General features: G+C 32.8%; 4 protein-coding genes across 4 annotated transcripts; 2 read left to right on the top strand and 2 right to left on the bottom strand.

The window, feature by feature from the left end:
* Positions 1-8,613: 8,613 nt before the first annotated feature.
* EAE98_000684 (uncharacterized protein) lies at positions 8,614-9,962 on the bottom strand. The gene is made up of 3 exons (XM_038948302.1): positions 9,559-9,962; positions 9,102-9,485; positions 8,614-9,052 (listed from the first exon to the last, which is right to left on the bottom strand). Exons 1-3 carry the CDS (start codon positions 9,809-9,811, stop codon positions 8,805-8,807), a joined length of 885 nt encoding a protein of 294 aa, XP_038815979.1. The 5' UTR covers positions 9,812-9,962; the 3' UTR covers positions 8,614-8,804.
* Positions 9,963-12,882: 2,920 nt separating this feature from the next.
* On the bottom strand, positions 12,883-14,288 carry EAE98_000683 (uncharacterized protein). The gene is made up of 2 exons (XM_038948301.1): positions 13,829-14,288; positions 12,883-13,759 (listed from the first exon to the last, which is right to left on the bottom strand). Exons 1-2 carry the CDS (start codon positions 14,094-14,096, stop codon positions 13,134-13,136), a joined length of 894 nt encoding a protein of 297 aa, XP_038815978.1. The 5' UTR covers positions 14,097-14,288; the 3' UTR covers positions 12,883-13,133.
* A 140-nt stretch (positions 14,289-14,428) lies between these two features.
* Positions 14,429-15,023, top strand: EAE98_000682 (uncharacterized protein; the record flags this gene model as incomplete). The annotated part of the gene is made up of 2 exons (XM_038948300.1): positions 14,429-14,675; positions 14,770-15,023. 2 exons carry the CDS (start codon positions 14,429-14,431, stop codon positions 15,021-15,023), a joined length of 501 nt encoding a protein of 166 aa, XP_038815977.1.
* A 1,299-nt stretch (positions 15,024-16,322) lies between these two features.
* EAE98_000681 (uncharacterized protein) lies at positions 16,323-19,754 on the top strand (the record flags this gene model as incomplete). Its single annotated transcript, XM_038948299.1, has 4 exons — positions 16,323-16,432; positions 16,485-16,784; positions 16,830-17,660; positions 17,717-19,754. The coding sequence occupies 4 exons, from the start codon at positions 16,323-16,325 to the stop codon at positions 19,752-19,754; spliced, it is 3,279 nt and encodes a 1,092-aa protein (XP_038815976.1).
* Positions 19,755-20,631: the final 877 nt, after the last annotated feature.

Below are 20,631 nucleotides of genomic sequence, written 5' to 3'. Positions count from 1 at the left end.
CTAAAAGCTTTTTTCTTAAAGTTTCTAAAAACCTCTTTTGTTATTCTTTTAGATCTTTATAGTATTATTAAATATTTGATTATTTTTTAATTATTCTTATTATAAATCAACTTTAATATATAACTTTATTAGTTTTTAATAAAATTATAAAAAATAAGAATATTTTGAATATTATTGAGTTTGTTAATAATCTATTTATTAATATTATCATTTTGAATTTTTTTTTATTAAAATTTAAATAATATATTTAATTTATAGAAAAATCTATTCATTATAATATAAATTATTCCTTTTATATATCAAACTTCAAAATTAAAAAGCTTAATTCATATAATCTATCTTATTACTAATACTTTTAAAAGGTTTATTATAGTCCTATTTAATTAAATAATAAGAACTTTAATATTAATTTTGAGAATAAAATAAACTCTATATAAATCATATCTACATTTTCAAAGAGCCTTAAGTATTCCTTTATATTCTCTTTTTTATAATATTATAATTCTTTTTAATATCATTCTATAAATTACTTTTAAACCTTATTATAATATACTTATTATCGAATTCTTAATCTAAAATTATATTCTAATTATCAAGATTAATATTTATATTTAAGATAATTATTTCAATAATCAAAGCATCTTTATAATTTAATAATATTAGAATAGAGGGTTTGATTAATTTAGTTTTTAATAACTTTATAGTTTTTATTTATTTTTTTATTTAAATAAACTTTTAATCTTTTTTTAATAAATAATATAATAGTTTTGTTTTCTGAGCAAATTTTTCAATCTATATATAATAATATATATATACTTTTAGAAATATTTATAATTCAATAATATCTTTAGATTCAGGTCAATTTATAATTTAGACAATCTTTAATTGTTATAGAATCTGGTTTTTAGAATTAATTATATATTTAATAATTTCTATATTGTTATAATACCATTTAGATTTTGTTTCAATTGAATATTCTATTTTCTTTATATATTCTAGAGTTTTATTAATTCTTTGAATATATTCAAAAATAAATTTTTATATTTTAGGAATTATTTTCTTGTTGTTAAAATTAGTTTTGGATTTTTTTATTCCTATATTGTTTAGAAATAATATTATTGTTTTGGATATTAGATTATTTAAAATCTTTATAATAATTTTACAAAATTGAATAATAGAATTTATAATATCTTAAGATAATATAATATAATATAGTAATTTAAAAGATATTTGAAATATAATTATATTATAACTTTTTATAATTAATAAAATCTAATTATAATTTAAGAAAAAGTTAATTAAAGATATAATATAATATTCTATAAAGTTTTCTATAAAAATATCAATATTTGAAAATAAATTTATGTTTCTAATTAAATATTTATTAAGTTTTATTATTATATTTATAAATTAATAAATATTAAAAATCTTTTTTTTATTAAAAATTATAGATTTCTATAAAAATTATTTATATACTCAAAAACTCCTTAATCTATTCTTTTACAAAACATTTTCAAAACAATTTTAATTAAAGCTTTTAAAACTAAAAAATTAGATATCTATTATACTTTATAAAGAATAATTTGGATTTTTTATAAAAAAAACTATTTTCTTTTATATATATTCTATATAAATCTAATTAAAAGCAAAAGCTTCTTTTTGATTTAACAAATATACAAATAATAGATTTTATTTTTAAATAAAAAATATTTCTTTAAAATCAATCTTTTTTTGTTTTTCAATAATTAATTAATAATTTTCCGATTCTTTATTAAATTAAAAAATAAAATAATCTTTTCATTTCTCTAATAGATATAAATAAGAATTCTGTTTTTTATATTTTTTTAGTTAATTATTTCTTTTTTCTAATCCTTTATTTATTAAATTCTTAAATTAATTTAAAAAAAGTATTTTGGTTATCTTATTTTTATATAAAATATTAATATATAATCTAATATAATTTTATTAAATTTTAATAAAATTATATTTTAATAAGAAATTTATATCTATTCTGATATTTTATCTTTTTAGAGTATCAAACTTTAATTTCCCATTATGTAAAAAGAAACTATAATTTTTTAATTAATATATTATATACTTACTTAGTTTTCTTTATTATTATTTATAACTATAATATATTAAAATCTATTTTTATAAATAAAGGTAATTTTTTTTATAATAATTTATAATATTTTTAAAAGTAAATTATTATATACATTTTCTATTATAAATAAATTAATAATATTTAACACTTTTTCAAAAAATATTTATATATTCTTACAAAGTCCTTTAATACTTATCTCTATAGAATTAATATTAATAATTATTATTTGTATCAAGCTTATTGAAAGGTTGAGCTTTATTATTAGATTTATATTAATCAAATTGATTATTAATTCAGAATCTAGAATTGCCTTAATAGATCTATAATTATTAAAAAACATTTTAATATAAGAAAGATTTTTTCTATTATTTTGAAAGAGTATATTTATTATATTATAAACAGTTTCTAAATAAATTATATTTAAAGCTCCAATATATTTTATTAATTTAAAAGAAATAAAAAGTTCATTGATTATCTTTATTATAAAATTATCAAATACTAAAAGTCTTATTAAATTATCTACCTTTATAATTTATCTTTTCTATATATTAAAATATTTTTTGATAATGAAATTTATAATAATTAGGATTTTAATTAAAAATATTTTTTAATTTATAATTTTTATTATATTGTAACTATTATTCATTATATAAGAAATTATTTTCTGTTTTAATTTCTTAATTTTATTTAATACTTTTTTAATTACAATTTTTATAATAAAATCTTTTGTATTATAAGATTGAGTATTTATAGGATTTTCTTATATAATATCCTATAATATTGTCAGGGAGCGACCACCTGACAGGGTATATATAGTAGATTCACTGTTCCGAAAGCATTCGGAATACTCCATGCTTTTGTGGGTTAGTGGTAAAGTGGATCAATTCTAATATTGTGTTTCGAATATAAGGGTATTTTATTCTGAGCTTCTTATTCGCCGAGCGAATCTGGATGAGGATAATTGTACTTTGAATTCAATCTCGGTGATTGGTTCAGCTGTAGTTGTATATACTTTTGGTATAATTCTATGTTTATAGATCTATGTTTATAGGACCAGCTTCTTCCTGATTGGTGTATACTGTATGGGTTTGCACAAGATGGGGGTGAGTGTCAGGGAGCGACCACCTGATAGGGTTTATATAGTAGATCCATTGTTCCGAAAGCATTCGGAATACTCCACGCTTTTGTGGGTTAGTGGTAAAGTGGATCAACCCTAACAAATATTATATCAATAATAGATTATTAATAACTGAATTTAAGGATTTTATTTATAAATAAAGTAAAAGATTTTGAAGAGGTATTTGGATATACTTTTATTATTTTATTTGAATTATTATATAATGATTTGCCTTGCCTTTTTTGTATATTCTCAATAGTATTAATATACTTTTAAATTATATATATCTTATTATTTATTAGAATATTAATTAATTTACTCTTTATATCTATAAATTACATAATCTTTTTATCTTTCTTAAATTTTAATTAATTATTTTGAAAAGCTTAAAGTTTTATTTTTTTAATCAGATTCGAATTGTTTTTATTATTATATATAATTAGAATAGGATTAATTATTTTGCTTTTAAATCCTCAATACAATTAAGTCATTTTATTATAATATATAAATCCTTTCTCAATATATTCTTAAAAAATTAAATAATCTTTCTTAAAATAATAATTCTTATTTCCAGACTATTTATTATTATAACTATAATATATTTTTTTATAAACTAAATATACTTTTAATACTTTGAGATTAATAATAATATTATCAATAATTATATTAACAATATTAAAAAAAGAAATCTGAATTAACTTACAAATCGCAATTTATAGTATTTCTATAATATTAAAATCAAAAAGAATCCTTTTTATCTCAATTTTTTTTACAATCCTAAAATTTATTATAACTTATTCCTTCAAAAAGAAAATAAAATCCTTCAGGATTTCAATCACTTTTTCGAGCTTGTTTACCTTTTGAATTATTGAAATACTCTTCTTTTCCTATATCTTTTTAATTGAAATAACAGATTCTAGTATTTTATTAAAATCAGAATCCTTATTATTATTATTATTGAGAAAGATATATTGAAACTCAGATTCTATATATTATATTATTTAATAATATACTTTATTCTAATCCATTATACTAAACTATTTTATATCATATTTGATTATAATAATATATCTTCGAGAGATTTTGGATAATATACTTTTGAGGAAAAATTCAATAATTTTGTTTTTTATTGAGGCTTTATCCTTAATAAATCATTATATAATTTAATTAAATTATTGAATATAGTAACTAAGATTATTAATTCCTATTCCTTTTTCCTTTTTATACTTTTTGATAAGTTTTTATAAATAATTATAGAAATATATCTTCTAAATAAAATCATTATTGAAATATTCTTTAAAAAAAATAGATTTGAAATATTTCTTTTAATTTTATTTTTTTATTTGCTATTCCTTTATAGTTTTAATCTTTTCTCGAAATGAGTAATTCATTTAAAGAGGTATACATATTCGGAAGTTTTCGGCTTATATTCGATAATTTCAAAGAAAGTATTTTATTTCCTTATATTAATCAATAGTATTAGAATCTTTAAATTATAATATTCTAATTGTTTCAAATAAAGGAATTAGAAGTATAAAAATCTTAAAGAAATAGTTCAAATAGATAGCAAGTTACTCAATATTAAGATTTTCTTTTATTTATTTTAAATCAAAATTTTTTTTGGGTTTTTTATTATCACTTGTTTTTCAATTAATTAAAATTATAATTAATTTCGGAAAATCCTTTTTTTGGTTATTAATATTAGAAATATTGATAATAAATAAAAAAATCAAAAACTTAGAGTTTGTAATAAATAGTTTATTTTTTTGAAATTTAATTCCAAAATCAGGAGTAAATATATTATTAATTAATTATTGTTTTGTATATAGTTATATTGATATAATATAAGAAGTAATTAAATAATTGAATAAATAATACTTCTTTATATAATATAAATACAAATTCTTTTATTTCCTTTCTTAACAATTTTATTAAAATTTAATAAAATTATATTTTCCGAAACTTTTATTTCTTTAAATCTTATAAAAAAGGAAAAAGGTAAAATTATAAATTGATATTTTATTATAAAAAGTCTTAATTATAGATTTCTTTTAAAAATGTTTTTGAATACTCTAAGCTTAAATTGAATAGATTGCTTTTGTAAATAATCTTTTATTTGAATTTAATAACAATCCTTCTCTAACCTCACTATAAATAATTTTGAATTTTTTAAAATAATTAAGTTCTATTTAGATATAAACAATATTAGAGAATATAAAGGTTTTTCAGAAAACTCAAAATTCCTTATATTGAAATACAAGAAATAAATACTATTCAATCTTTTCCAAATCTATTTTATAAAAAAAAACTTTTCTTTTCAAAATCAATTGTTTTATTTAAATTCCTATAAATATTACTAAAAAGATTTTTATGAATTGTTTTTGTAATCTTTTTATAATAATAAAATATAATCTATTTATAAACAATTTTATTTTATTTTAGATCTATACAAAATTATAATTTGGTTTTTTGGAAGAAAAGTATATCCCCTTTTTTATCCATTATCGAATCAATATTATTTGATTTTTTTATAATACTAAATAATTTCTTATTCCCTTATTTTCTATCGACTTTTCCAAACTAATGATTTTCTGTTTTTTAAAGTAATTCAAAAGTTCAGGTTTATATATAGCTTTTTAATCTTTTAATGTTTTTCTTTTTGTATAGATTATTAATATAAAAAAATAAAAGGTAATAGAATTATAAAATAGTTTTTTATAAATACTATAAACAAGTTATTGAGATATAATACTTTTAACGAAGAAAAGAAGGAGTAGATACTATATAGCGCGTTACAAAGCATACAAGAAAATAAATGGAAACTGATTGCTTTTTCTAAACTATATAAAGAAGACCTATAAATACTAGCTACAGAAAGAGGTCACGTGACCAGTACCAAGTTTCGCCCACATTATTTACAGCTCCTTCTTTTTTTTATTATTCTATTATAACTATCTTTAGATACTAAAAATTTGTATAAAAATAGTTTTTAATTTAAATCAATATATCTTTAAAGATGTTTGTATAAAGAATGATATATTAATATATATATAAGCTTTCCTTACTCTATTTTGTTATTTAGTTTTATAATATTCAAATTATATTTAATATTTTAAATAAAATCCTTATAGAATTTAATAGTAGTTAGAGGAAGATATTTATTAATATCTTTAAAATTAGTTAAATATATAATTCATAATATAATAAATAATATATCTCAGATTTCACAATCTTTTAAAAGCTTCTTATAAAGTTCAGATAATATAGTTTTTTCTTTATTCATATATTCCTTTTAAAAGTATTAATACAATATAAAAGATTTATTTACAATATAATAAAATTGATTTTTATTTTTTCGAATATTATGATTATTCCAAATATCCATATATTCATTTACTTCTTTTTTTATTCATCTAATATAAATTATAAGAATTATAATTCAATCTTTATACTAATCTTTATAAAATTATTCATTTTGTATCAATTTATCGAAATAATTCTAAATAATATTAATAATTGATTATATAATAAATAAAAAAACAAAAAAATTTAAAAAAAATTAGATTAAATATAATGGATCAAAAATTTTTTTCAAGTACCTTTATAAAAAAGATAAGGGGTAGGAATATGTACTTATTATTAATATAATAATAATATTTAAAGCTTTTACTATCAGCTTTTAATATATTGATTTTTAATATTCTTTTTAAACCAAAAGCAATCTTTAATCTCTTTATACTTTTATTAACTTTATAAGAAAATATAAAATAAACTTTAATTATAAAGGGAAACTCTATTCTTCTATTTATTTTAAAAAACCTTGATATAATATTATTCTTAGAATATTATATTAGATATTGATATATAACTAATCCAGAATATCTATTAGCTATTTTTATATATACTTATATAATAAATTGTGAATACATATTAATATATATATAAATCTTAATTCTAATAATAATAAATTTATTATATCTATCAATAAATCAAAAAAAGTTTGGATTGGGGATTTAATACTCTTTATAAACAAATTAAAGTTTTTTAGTATATTAAAGAATCCCTTTAGAATCTATAATTCATAATATATTGAATAATATATTTTTAAAACAAGTATAGAATATTAATATAAAAATACTTTAAAGTTTTGAATAAAAGAAATAATATTATATTTTGAAATAAACTCCCCCTTTCTTTAAAAATAGATATACAATAATCTTTTATTATAATTTTAAATATATCTTAGTTTAATATTATCTTTTAGAATATTAAAAAATCATTAATCTTGTTTATATTGTTTTTTAAATATAAGCTTTTTTTTAAATCTTAATAATAAATATATACTTTTAATATAACTTATAGAGATATTATACCCTTCAGTTCTAAAAACTATTTCCATCTTTTGATTATTAAATAATAAAATGAAAAATATTGCAATTTGACTTTTTATTATAGGATTGTTATAATCGATTCTAGGTTTTCGAATTAATCCCCAAGTATTGAGATATTTGCCTATAATTCTAACTACAATTTTAATATCAAATTTAGAAAAAAGTAATTATTTGATATTATCAATATTATACCCATCATTATATTATTTACAGATTAACTCCTTATATCGAGTTAATATAAATTAAGGTTGAATTATTATAATTATATAAATAGAATTGAATATAATGAGTAAGAAAAAATGGGAGAAAATCTAAAGTTTATAAAGGAATAATATATTAGATTTAATAAAGTCTAAAGGGAAGAGGGGTAGGGAATTATATAGATAGTATGGTAGCAAGTGATATTGATTCTTATTCATATATACCTAAATACTAAATATACTTTTAGTTTAAATAGAATTCTATTTTTGGGGTTTGTACCAAATCATTCAAATCGGTCTCAGTAGGGGAGCCGAATTAGTCAGCGACAATTCCTACCCATGTTGTGGAGAGCGAGGATCCTCCACAATAGCGCTACCCCATAGGGATTTCACATCGAGATTTCACATCGAGATAATTTCCGATCGAAAGGCAAGCCCGTCAGCCCTAGGATAAATTTTAGAAGGATTCGGCGACGATATAGAAACATCAAAGCGTCCCTAGCATATATTATATAAAAAATACGCTGACTCTCCTCCATGCCTCGGTACCGCCCCTTCATTTCGGATGGGCCGAGAGTTCTCCAGAAAACCACAACATATGTTTCAAAACGTGTCTCATTAAAACACAACAACTACAAAAGAAACATTTTGTTGCACGTCTGCGACAGCTGTCAAATACTCAAAAGTGGATTTTAGTGGGCGGATTTGTCGTTTGTTGCACATCTATGACAGCTGTCAGACGTGTCAATTGTAGAGTGGGGTTTCGCAGGTGGTGATTGAAGCTATCCAAAAAATTAGTATTTGCCGCAAAATCATTCAAATTTCACACACAAGCGATGGAGGAGAGTTCCAATAGCCAACCATAGTAAACAGGCTTTCATTGTTTTCCTAAAGATATAAAGATACATTTCGTACCGCAACAACGGTGTCTAGTCTATCCCAATATTTCCAAACCCCAAACACCTCATCAATCATCCATCGCATATAATTCTTTATGGTAGGCAATAACCACCATCACAAATGATATCAGTTCCAGTGCAGTAGCTTGAAGCATCACTGGCGAGGAAAAGGAATGCACCCTTCAACTCATGAGCCTCTCCTTCTCTACCCATGGGAATCTTGTCCTTCCAAGTAGCCTTTGTTTCAGGTGGACAAAATTCAGAAATCTCAGTTGCAATGTAACCAGGGGAGACGGTATTGGAGCGCGCGAATCCAACCCATTCTACTGCGAGAGATTTACCTGTGATTCAATTAGCATTTCGTAAGTCGGATTTGGAGTGTATACGAACATAAATGTATGACACCGGCCTTTGCAGCATTGTATGCAGCTTGCAACTGGGGAATGTTGACAATGTGCCCACTCATACTTGCGGTAGCCACAAAGCTTCCATACTTGAATCCTTCCAGTTTCTTTCCGTCAATAGTAGTACCCTCTTTCTTTTGTCTGCGCCAATGCTGGCCTGCAGCACGAGCACAGTAGAATGTTCCATCTAAATCTGTTGTTACAACCTTCTTGTAATGATCCAATTCTCCGTCAAGGGCAGGACCCTGAATCCATGGAATTCCAGAGTTTGCGATAAAGATATCGAGACGACCATTGAGATCAGTTACGGCGGTGTTGACAGCCTCTTCCACGGCTTCGTATGAGGTAACATTCACTTGGTATGCTTTGCCTATTTATTTGAATCGCGGTTAGTTATAGTCGCTACGTGAACCTGGCTGATTTCGGCATGTGCGAGTACTTACAAGTAACACCGTATTCCTTCTCAATTTTCTCCGCCTCTTGAATAGCCTTCTTGTTGCTATTGTACCAAATAGCGACATTAGCTCCAGCTTCAGCGAGAGCATGCGCAACGGCGAGTCCGATACCTGCGCCTGCACCAGATACGATGGCAGTTCGTCCTTTCAGTGAAAACATGGGCAGCACCTTGGATGTATATGTGGGTGCCTCAGTGAGGTTGTGCTTAAACTTTCCATCGTTCATTGCTTCGCCGGCCATTTTTGCGATTTGAGGTGTTTGTAGTTTAGAAAAATGTGAAGGGTAGTGATTTGAACTGAGGAGAGCAGAGTTGATGAGACGAGCTTGTGTTTGGAGAGCGAACAAAGGTGGCAGACACGGAAGTAGATATGGAGGAAGCTATTCACATGCGTGGATAGTGGGGTTGCACGGTAGACATGTCGTCCTAGCATGTGCCATCTTAGCAAGGAAGATTGTCAGGGCATGGGTGGAGCGATCGTGCGAAATATATGCATTGTAAGGTGTGTTGACCAATTATCACGCAGCTGAAAGTGGGAGGAGGGGTAGGAAATGCCGCGATTGTCCGTCATAGTACACTAGTAGACAGTAATTGATACATCCCGCCATTCTGAAAGGTGTCTTCATCGAAAAAAGCTTATGCGGATGACCTCAATTTGGAGATTCCGCCGACAGAGGTAGTTGAATGAGCGATGTTGATGTCATGTTTGTTAATAAGAACAAATGATGGGAATTCTTCGGACTTGTTTACCCCTGAGACTAACCCCACATTGCCGTTTTTACATGTTATCTTTAAGGTTAGCGTCATTTCATGATCATGCATTTAATTCTCCGCACATTGTCATTTTATCGTATCACGATCGCATTCACTTATAATTTTGTCACTAGGTCTGGAAGAGGCAGGTGTGAAGAAATTTTCGTATCCCACCGATTAGCTCAGGACCTCATATTGTGCCTGTAACATCCCGTCGTTGATGAATCGAAGCATCGTTAAACCTTCCTTGATACTTGCTAAAGACCTAAAAGTATTTGTGGTAGACAGAGAATACCAAAAGGGGATCGATGATAGAATGAGAGGAAGTGAAAGAAGGGGATAAAGGGTAGTATGTTTAGTACATGCAACTCAAGTGAGAGTCTTGCTTCTGCGTCAGTACCAACAGTTGGATGGTAGTTTCTGAAGAAGTACTACAGCGAGTGGCGACGCTTAGCTTGGAAACATGCGGCTTAGTCTATCTACAATCTTTTGTCAAGGTTTTATCTGCCCGGTAGTCCGATGTCAGTATAGAAGCTCTAGCATCCCTACTTGTAGCTATGCCGCACTCGATAAATGCAAGGAACAGCGCATGGAACCACATCGTAGTGCTTTTCTTTACGTTGGTAGCTTCCGCTATTGAAAACTACAGGATATGCATAACAAAATGATTCCAAGAGACGAGAAGAGTTGCTACCAGAGCTTAGTCCTAGAAAATAGTGCTACTTAGGCGGACTGAAATTACGAAGGGGAACATTCTTCATTAACCCAAACCTCTCAAAAATACGACTTGTCCACTCTTTTCACAGCATGTGAAGCTACAGGCCTAGCAATCCTCAGTCGTGGTCAGGCTGCTCATTACAATCACTGTAAATGATTGAATGGTCAGTATAGGATTCGTCGACGAGTAATTCAAGGATGAAATTACTGCCATGGGAAACTCTCCAAAATATGAAACAAGCTCTTTTCGCCTGCGAACCCAAATAGAAAGGAATCATTCTAGAGATTTTTGAGAAACACTCGAAATATTTCAATGAAAATAAGGGCTGGATAGAATGTAGCTATGCTAATGCATCATGTCTGTCCGATTCCATCGACGTCAAGGCCTACAGAAGTGTTGAAAATTTCTCTACAAAAGTCTGCGTGGGATGAAACCGAATACTTGAATTCTCAGATTGTAGTCTTGAAACACTGACTCTTTTGCTTTCAGTTCACTCACTGTATTTATGATATATGCTCATAATCTTTGTTGATGATTGTGCCCTTTCAAATTTGCTATTTGCATCGCCCTACACTGTGGTCAGTTTTTTTCTAGAATTTGTAGATCTACTAATGTAATAAGACTCTCCTAAATTCCAACTGATTAACCGAAGTGCCTCTCCCTCACATCTTCTCAAAACTTCCACCATATCACGAATGAGCAATCAGGTGATACTTCTAGATTCCGCTGTACATCGCAAACAAAAATCTAGAATGTGACCCACACCCCCACCTGCCCCGCGACCCCACACCCATGAAACCACACCAGACTTCCCCAAACGAGAAGCTCCGACCCCGCCTCGAGGCCGCTCCGCCCTACCATGAAGCCATCCGAGCATTTGTCTACTCCGCCCCGAATAGACACGTCATATCCGAACACTATACACCGCTGGATAGAAACGATTTTCGATATTACGGCCCGAATACATTCACAATCCCGCATAGTGTGCATTTGTTTCGTAATCTGTAGCCCTTTGAGCTCCCGTGTCATCATCTAACATGCCTTATTTCTATGCTTTGAATTGCTGAACACGTTGCCTTCTTTCGCTCAGATCATTTCAACAATCGGTTGTCTGCTCTTCAGAAGACTTGCAACCTTACAAAGCATTCGAGTGAATGAATATAACATGTCCTTGCCCTTTCAATTGTACAAGAATCAATCCTAATCAACGTTCATCCCACGCTGAATCTTTGCCTTTCGGGTGTACAGAGTGCATCATCGTTGTGTATACAGTCGAGCATTCTGGTATCTTCTACACGCATCTCCTGATGCTTCAATTTGACTTTCATAGACTTTGGAAATAAGTGCAATGGATCGATCTCGTCGTGGCTATGATGCTCGAAGCGATACAAAATAATAGGGCTTGATGAAATTCTGGAAACCATATCATAATCACAATGGTAGCCAAAAACTACAGCGCGGTCCTGTGATCACCGGCTGTTGCTCTCGCAACCGAGCCGTTCATACGCCTCTTGTGCTGGATTTTGAAGCAAGTTACAGTCACTTTGGCATTTTCAAGTCGACTGTCAATCAAATTCAGCTATAAATGAAATCCTTGGCACTCGCGTCGAGGAAATCTTTCCAAGTGAAGGTGCTTCGATGATATGCATATTTTTCTATAGTCTCCATGGATCGACCGGCCTTTTCCCTCTACTAACAGGTTTTGACTATTAGAGCGTTTATTCGCACGCACAGTGTCATCGGATGAATCATGATACACAAGGAACTGCGGTCTGAGCGAAGCTGCTCTCGTACTCGAACACGTGTCGCGGCAACTCACCTCTTGAACATGGCGAACGTTTAGTCGAGCTTAGACAAGTAAAACAGATGTTCTTGAGTCTTGCATAGCATTCTCAGCACTTTCCCAAGTGGCGCAGCTTATAAAGATAAAAGATGGTAAGTGAAAGTATGACAGCTTGTAAGGAGACACAAGTTCATTACATAGCTGTCGTCCTATAACCTTGCAGCAATGTGATTTTGGTGATGGGTAGTAGTGATAACCATTAACTCATTTCTTTACTAGAAACAAATCCCCAAACAATCTATGCTCAAGTTTATTGAGCAATCATCTGTTCTGCTGACATGCCATCATCTCCTAGCACTTTGGCCTTCTGCAAAGTAGCCACAGTCTTCTGGATAACCGCTAAATCTACGTTCTTTGTGGCACTTGCAAATCTGACCGTCTTCAACCATTCATTTGCATCCTCCTCGCTGTAATCCAACGAAGTGCTGATATATTTCACAGCCTCAGCCTGGTTCTTCTCGAAATATCTAACTCCCTTGTCGATTTTCTCAAACAAATCGTCCAACCTCTTATCTTCTGTGCTTTGAAGGACTTTTGTGCTGGCAACAATTTTCCAGCTGCTCCATGGTGTATATATTTCCCCGATACGCTTGATCTCTCCATTGTCGTAGTATCGTTTGGAGGTAAAATGTTCCCACATGAAGAAATCCACTGTGCTATCGTTCACACCGTTGCGCAGTTTCTCGAACGTTTGTAAAGGAACGACCTCGAATGGTTCCTCTGACGATTGACTTTCGTTGAGCCAACCTTGCTCATCTGCAAGAACAAATCCCATCACATAGCTCCCGCTCCCGATTCTTGAGACTCCAATCTTGCCGTTCTTCAGATGTGCGATGCTATTCAATGGTCTGTTTGCGCCGGTCGAGATCGCCCAGCCTGTTTAATTCAATCAATCTGTCTGTACCATGCTTGTAGAATATGCCCCTGATAAAAGGAAAGACATACACAATGGCGTTTCAACATATGTCCCGACAATTCTATATCCTCCATCTCCTTCCACATCAGATTTCCCCAATCCAGCTACCCAGCCTTCAGTGAGACCAATACCTACATCGATTTCTCCCGAACGTATAGATGTAATCATATGCCCAGTGCCAGATGGGAATGGCATCAATTCGGCTTCTAGACCGAAATGCTTTTGCGCAAAGTGAAGAGGGGTAGAGAAGTGCTCAGGGACGTATCCAATCTTGAGAGGGGTTTGAGTCGCAGACATGATTGGGAGCTAATTCCAGTCGCAAGTTTGTTGAGGAATAATGAGTATTTTTTGATGGAGCCTCGATTAATACGTAGCTATATAGTGAAGTGATAGAGAATAGTAAAAGAGCTCAAGACGGATTTCGAACGGGTATTCACCGGCATGGCGGGGTAAGTTATAGTGATCATTGCGACGCTAGAAGTTTCAGGTCTCAATTTTAGCGTGATTTTTCAGCCACACCTCCAGACCGCCACAACCTTCCATTGTCTCCGGGGATCCCAACCATCCATCTTCGACCTCCAGCTGTACCTTATCTCTTCCCCACGATTTAATACAACAACCTAAACAATATGGCTTCAGCTACTGCGCAGCGTCGTCTTCTTCAGGAATATCGCGCCCTTACAAATAATCCACCAGACGGTATCACTGCAGGTCCGGTGACAGAAGATGACTTACTTTGCTGGGAGGCTTTAATAGAAGGACCAGAGGGTACGCCGTTCGAAGGGGGAGTGTTCGCTGCCGAGTTGCAGTTTCCCAAAGACTATCCACTTTCTCCGCCGAGTATGAGGTTTCTTGGGGAAGTTTGGCATCCCAATGGTATGTTCTTCTTTCTTTTTTCTTTACTCCGACATCAACGATGTCCAACACATCGTAGCTTGGAGAGTGCAATACTGATACGTGCTATTATTAGTCTACCCCAGCGGTCTTGTCTGTATATCTATTCTTCACCCGGCTGGAGACGATCCGAACCATTATGAACATGCATCGGAGCGATGGTCACCCATACAAAGTGTCGAGAAAATCTTAATAAGTGTGATGAGTATGTTAGCGGAACCAAATGATGAGAGTCCGGCAAACGTGGAAGCTGCCAAGCAATGGAGAGAGAACAGGGCGGAATATGAACAGAAGGTTCGCGACGGATGTAGGAGAATGCTCGGATTGTAAGACTGTCTGTGGATGAGGTCTTGAATTCTATGTTCATTGATTTGGAAGAGGCCGGGCTATATATACTGGCCCATGTAACGAGTCACAGGTCACTTACGGGAGACGCTTTACTTCCTAAGGCCACTCTCAAAATCGCATGGCTTGTAACATGAGACTATGGTTGAATTACATATACAGAATACTTAACACGGAAACGGAGTTTTGGAAGCGTATCGGACTACGTATCATTCGATACTAGGTGATAGGTCAAAAATGCGGGCTACACAATATGGAAATATGAGCATCATTAAGATTAGTTAGCAACATTATCATGGGCTTGAAAAATGTTCTACGCCTTTCAATGACCAGAAGTTTCACGGTGAAGAATATTATGTAGCCCGGCACAGAAGTTTCTCCTTAACACATTCCCAAGTATGAGTATTTGTACTTTAGCTGTTACCATTGCCAAGTCTAAGAAGTCGTTCCCCTTTCGCTGAGTCTCGTGTTTCAACCGGCGAACAGCCTCAGAAACGCGACTACGAGTAGATGATTGGATGCAAGCGAGTGTCGAAAATGCAACCAGGTGGGCCAGAGATAAGATAACTACCTAGTACTATCCGGCTATACAGCAACGCTTGCTAATTCAAAAGCAGAAATACAGGGCGCAGACAGAATCAAAGGAAAATCTGGAGAAAAAATAAGGAGTGGTCGAGTCAAATGCCAGAGAGAGGCGTTGGGATTATTCTGTGAATATGCAAGTTAGAATTTAACCTACTTAGGTCCAATGAAGCTCAGTGTATATCTCGACTTATGACCAGATGAAATTAATTACGCCTTTATGGAGTATGTGGTAGGAGCCTTGCCAATTTTTGATAGTTACGGGGCTGATATCTTAGGAAACTTGATCACGATGCTGTGAGCTGGTCAATTGCGCGCGGAGATAGACATCCTAAATAGTCAAACAAGTATCAAGCAATTCTGGAAATATCTCTTCTCGCGTTCTCAGTGAGTTTGATGCGTGACTGCCAGGTTTCGCTAGAAGGGGAGGCCGCGATATCAACTAAGGAGTAGGGTTACATTGGCACCCAACTCTGCCGGACACTTGACGTGTTCTTCAATCTATACCCAATTGATACCAGCGACAACCAATAGAGACGGGAAGTCTTATTTGCACTTCACTGTGGCTTAGCTATGCGAGTCAAACCCAACTTATCCGCCGAATTTGCCTCAGCCGTGTTCTGTCGATTTTTTTCATATCCGATGTATATCTTTCTCACCATTCCACTCTCCACATGAGATCGTGTATCAATCAATATCGACATGAGCTTTGGTTTTGGTATAGGCGACATCCTCGCGGTGATCGAGCTTGCCAAGAAGATACGAAAAGATTTCGCGGATGCTCCAAGTCAATTTAAGGATATCTCACTCGAGTAGGTGGATCTGATCACGATTTGAATTACACAAGCTTATTGAGATCTGCAGGGTGCGAAGTCTCTCCATTGTACTTCAGGATATCGAAGATGAGCTATCATTGCCAGACCTCAATGCCAAACAGAAGAGTGAACTCGAAGAAATCATCGTCGGTTGTCGAGATGTTCTTGAGAAGTTGCAACGAGCGTTGAGCGCATATGGCGAATTGAGATCTGACTCTAGAGGTGTGGGCTCTAAGGCGAAGAGAATTTGGAAACGGTTGAAGTGGGAGCCTGATGATATCAAAGAGTTTCGAAGTCGTGTTACAACAAATGTTACTTTTTTGAATGCATTTCGGGGGAAATATACCAAGTAATCACTTCCTTCATATTGGAATCTCCGACTAATACAATCTAGTGAAATACTACATCAGATCAAGAACGGCGCAGACCAATTTCATGAACGACAAGATGATCGGGAACTCAACAAGGAATCTTTAGCGATTTTGGATTGGCTTACCCCAATCAACCATGCAGCTCAACAGCATGATTACATCACACAACGGCAAGTAGATACAGGACAATGGCTTCTAGATTCGCCAGTGTTCATAGAATGGGTAAATTCTGATAAGCAGAAATTGTTTTGTCCAGGTATCCCTGGTGCAGGCAAAACGATGCTTACATCAATTGTTGTTGAAGAACTCAACAATCGCTTCCGAAACGACAAAGATGTTGGAATTGCGTACTTCTATTGCAACTTCCGACGCCAACATGACCAAAAGATTGATGACTTGCTATTAAGCCTTCTCAAGCAGCTCTCCGGATACCAGGCTTCACTACCAGGTGCAGTGAAGGAGATGTTTGATCTACACTCACCCAGGCAGAATCGCCCGTCGACAAAGGAAATTTCCAGTGCCCTCAAGTCTGTGATCGATTCGTATTCCAAGGTTTTTATTGTTGTTGATGCCCTTGATGAATGTCAAATGACCAACGGTTGCCGAATGCAATTTCTATCAGAGATTTTCGATATTCAGGAGACATATCAGCTAAGCCTTTTCGCAACTTCGAGACATATTCCCGACATCGAAGAAAGATTTGATGGCTCTTTGCGGTTGGAGATTCGAGCGAGTGATAAAGATGTTGAGAGGTACTTAGACGGTCGCATTTCGCAGTTACCTGAATATGTACGCAAAAGCACGGGCTTACAAAATGAGGTCAAGACTGCAATCATCAAAGCAGTTGATGGAATGTATGCAACCCATCCCAATCCTAGCGGTAGACAATGCTTACCTATAGAATTTAAAGGTTTCTGCTTGCTCGACTTAATTTTGATTCGTTAAGAGGGAAAAAGTCTCCAAAGGTTATGCGGAACGCTTTGAATAGTCTTCCAACTGGATCCGCCGCATACAGATATGCGTACAAAGATGCTATGGAAAGAATTGAAGGACAGCTGGATGATGAGAGAGACCTTGCAAAGCAGGTTCTTTCTTGGATCACTTTTGCAAAAAGGCCTCTCACAACAGCAGAACTTCAAGAAGCTATTGCAGTAGAGATTGACGAGACAGAGCTTGACCAAGAAAACTTTACTGAAATCAGCACAATGATTTCTGTATGTGCCGGACTGGTGACTGTTGATGAAGAAAGCAAAATAATCCGCTTAGTCCATTATACTACACAAGAATACTTCGAACGAACACGAGACAAATGGTTCCCTGATGCAGAAACTTTTATTACTACAATTTGCGTTACATATCTATCATTCGAAACTTTCAATACCGGTCTTTGTCTATGGTATAGAGACTTCGCAAAGCGGGTACGGTCTCATCAATTCTCCATGTATGCCGCACGATTTTGGGGGCATCACGCTGGTAAGGCTTCAATTTTAGAAAAAAAATTAGAGCAGGCGCTTTTGAAATTTCTCGAAAACCAAGCAAAAGTCGACGCATCATGGCAATTAATGAATTCTGATAATGTACCGGAATCATATGTCGACCAGGGCTCGAGTCCCGGGTCTCCAATCTCTTACTACGGCCGATTTCAGAGAAGAGGATTGACAGGAATGCATATAACAGCGTTCTTTGGACTCGAAACTGTTATAAAACTGTTGCTTGATTCGGGCAAACTCGAAGTCGATCCAAGGGACTTGTTAAGCGAGCGATCGAACTTTATTCCTGATCCTAATGTTGTTAATCAGGATCGAACGCCACTCTCTTATGCGGCGGAACAAGGGCATGAGAAGGTTGTGAATCTCTTACTTGATACAGGCAAAGTTGAGGTCGATTCTATAGATCAATCTCGTCAGACGCCGCTTCGTTACTCGGTTGAGAGCGGGAACGAGAAGGTGGTAAAGCTTTTGCTTAATACAGGCAAAGTGAATGTCAATTTTAAAGATGACAGAGGTCAGACGCCGTTCTATAAGGCGGCCGAATCCGGGAACGAGAATGTGGTAAAGCTATTTCTTGAAACAGGCAAAGTCGAGATCGACACAACCGATAACTTTGACGGAACACCACTGTTAGGTGCTGTTCGAAAGGGATACGAATCAATAGTGAAGCTGCTACTAAATGCAGGTGCAGTAAAAATTAATCAAAATGATTTAGAGCATCGAACGCCAGTCTCATATGCTGCTGAAGAAGGGTTTGAATCTATAGTAAAGCTGCTTCTCGATACAAATTCAGTTGATGTCAATATTGTTGATGGATATGGGCGAACGCCAATCTCATATGCTGCTAAAGGGGGCTTTGAATTTATAGTGAAGCTACTTCTCGATACAAATTCAGCTGATATCAATATTGCTGATAGGTTTTACAAAACGCCAATCTCATATGCTGCTAAAGGGGGCTTTGAATCTATAGTAAAGCTACTTCTCGATACAAATTCAGTTGATATCAATATTGTTGATATAAACCAACAAACGCCAATTGCATATGCTCTAGAAAAAGGCTATGAATCCATAGCAATGCTCTTATTGAGTACAGGGAAAGTTGATATCAGTTACCTGGATCCTTCTGGTCTGGAAATATTCTGGTGGGTAGCTTGTTGGGGTCACGAGCCAATTGTAAAGCAACTGCTCAATACAGGTTTCAACCTGCCAATTACACAACCGGGGCCTGTGGAGGGAGTCTGGTGGGAAGGAGTCTGGTGGGAGGACGAGGGGAAGGTGAAACTTCTGATCAAGAGATACGCTGATATGAATATTGACATTCATCCTGCAACTGAAGAGAATATCCGAAAACTATGGCCACGGGTCTTGGAAAGCTCGGGAGAAAATTGGAATGAACAGTTAGAGAGAGTTATCTGTGAGGGAATGGCGTTCAAAGATAGGGTGGACATCTGGTCTTAGCTATTGCTGTCTGGGAGATACTGTTTACTTTATCGTCTTCAAGAAGTTCATATCTGTGCATTTACTTTATCATGACTGTTTTTTTCTCCGAAAATACTGAGGATTATTGCGCGACGACGGTCGTATGATACAATAAGCTTTTTACTAAATTTAGTCACTCCCCGTGATTCTCTTCCCCTTCAACAAGCGGGCGACATTTTGCTTGCCAAACCCAGTCAAGTTGAGTCGTCTACTACAAACTTCAATTGCAAACTACTCGTGAACGTGTGAGCTGATATGGTCGTGCTTGGAACCTTAACTAATACCATTCCATGCATGTTAAGAAATTCACGGAAATAAAGCATCAACGATGAAAGCTCTAGTCGAAGAGATCTGATGCCAAAGTGAAACATACTGTTGCATGTTAATCACTATATCATTCATCTCGAAATTCCTATTTTCCTACAATTCTCTTCAGCAAGTATGTTGAAGGATCCGCGTATTCTGCCATAAATAATTAGTCACGCCCTCCTTGAGCATTCTAGAAAGCGTATCGGTTGTCCTCCTCCCAACATAAGCAGGAGGAATCATCACTCCGTAATGACACCACTCTTGCTGATGCTTTATAACATTTACCTGTCTAATTTACGTTGATCTATCATTCACTCTTACTTGCACATTTTTCTTGGGAATTTATGGGATAAAAATTTGGATGGGGCTGTGCTTGACCGAAACTAGGTAAAAGACGCGAGTAATGAGATGTGACAGTTATGCGTTGATGAAAATACCTACCAACTCATCGGGCGAATGTAAATTAAGAATCATAAGACCTTAAAGAAGACTGTATATATCTAGTACCCCGCAACAGGAAATTGTATGTCAATCACCATAACACATT

Source organism: Botrytis deweyae (assembly GCF_014898535.1).
Source record: "Botrytis deweyae strain B1 chromosome Unknown BDEW_001, whole genome shotgun sequence".
Classification (NCBI taxonomy): Eukaryota; Fungi; Ascomycota; class Leotiomycetes; order Helotiales; family Sclerotiniaceae; genus Botrytis; species Botrytis deweyae.
This window is presented reverse-complemented; position numbering and strand designations above follow the sequence as displayed.

Coding starts and splice junctions, on each gene's coding strand:
- EAE98_000683 (XM_038948301.1), bottom strand. CDS start 14,096: ATGTCTGCGACTCAAACCCCTCTCAAGATTGGATACGTCCCTGAGCAC. Junction 13,760..13,828: donor ATATGTTGAAACGCCATTGT/GTATGTCTTTCC, acceptor TGAATTAAACAG/GCTGGGCGATCTCGACCGGC.
- EAE98_000684 (XM_038948302.1), bottom strand. CDS start 9,811: ATGGCCGGCGAAGCAATGAACGATGGAAAGTTTAAGCACAACCTCACT. Junction 9,486..9,558: donor GAAGGAATACGGTGTTACTT/GTAAGTACTCGC, acceptor TCAAATAAATAG/GCAAAGCATACCAAGTGAAT. Junction 9,053..9,101: donor GGCCGGTGTCATACATTTAT/GTTCGTATACAC, acceptor ATTGAATCACAG/GTAAATCTCTCGCAGTAGAA.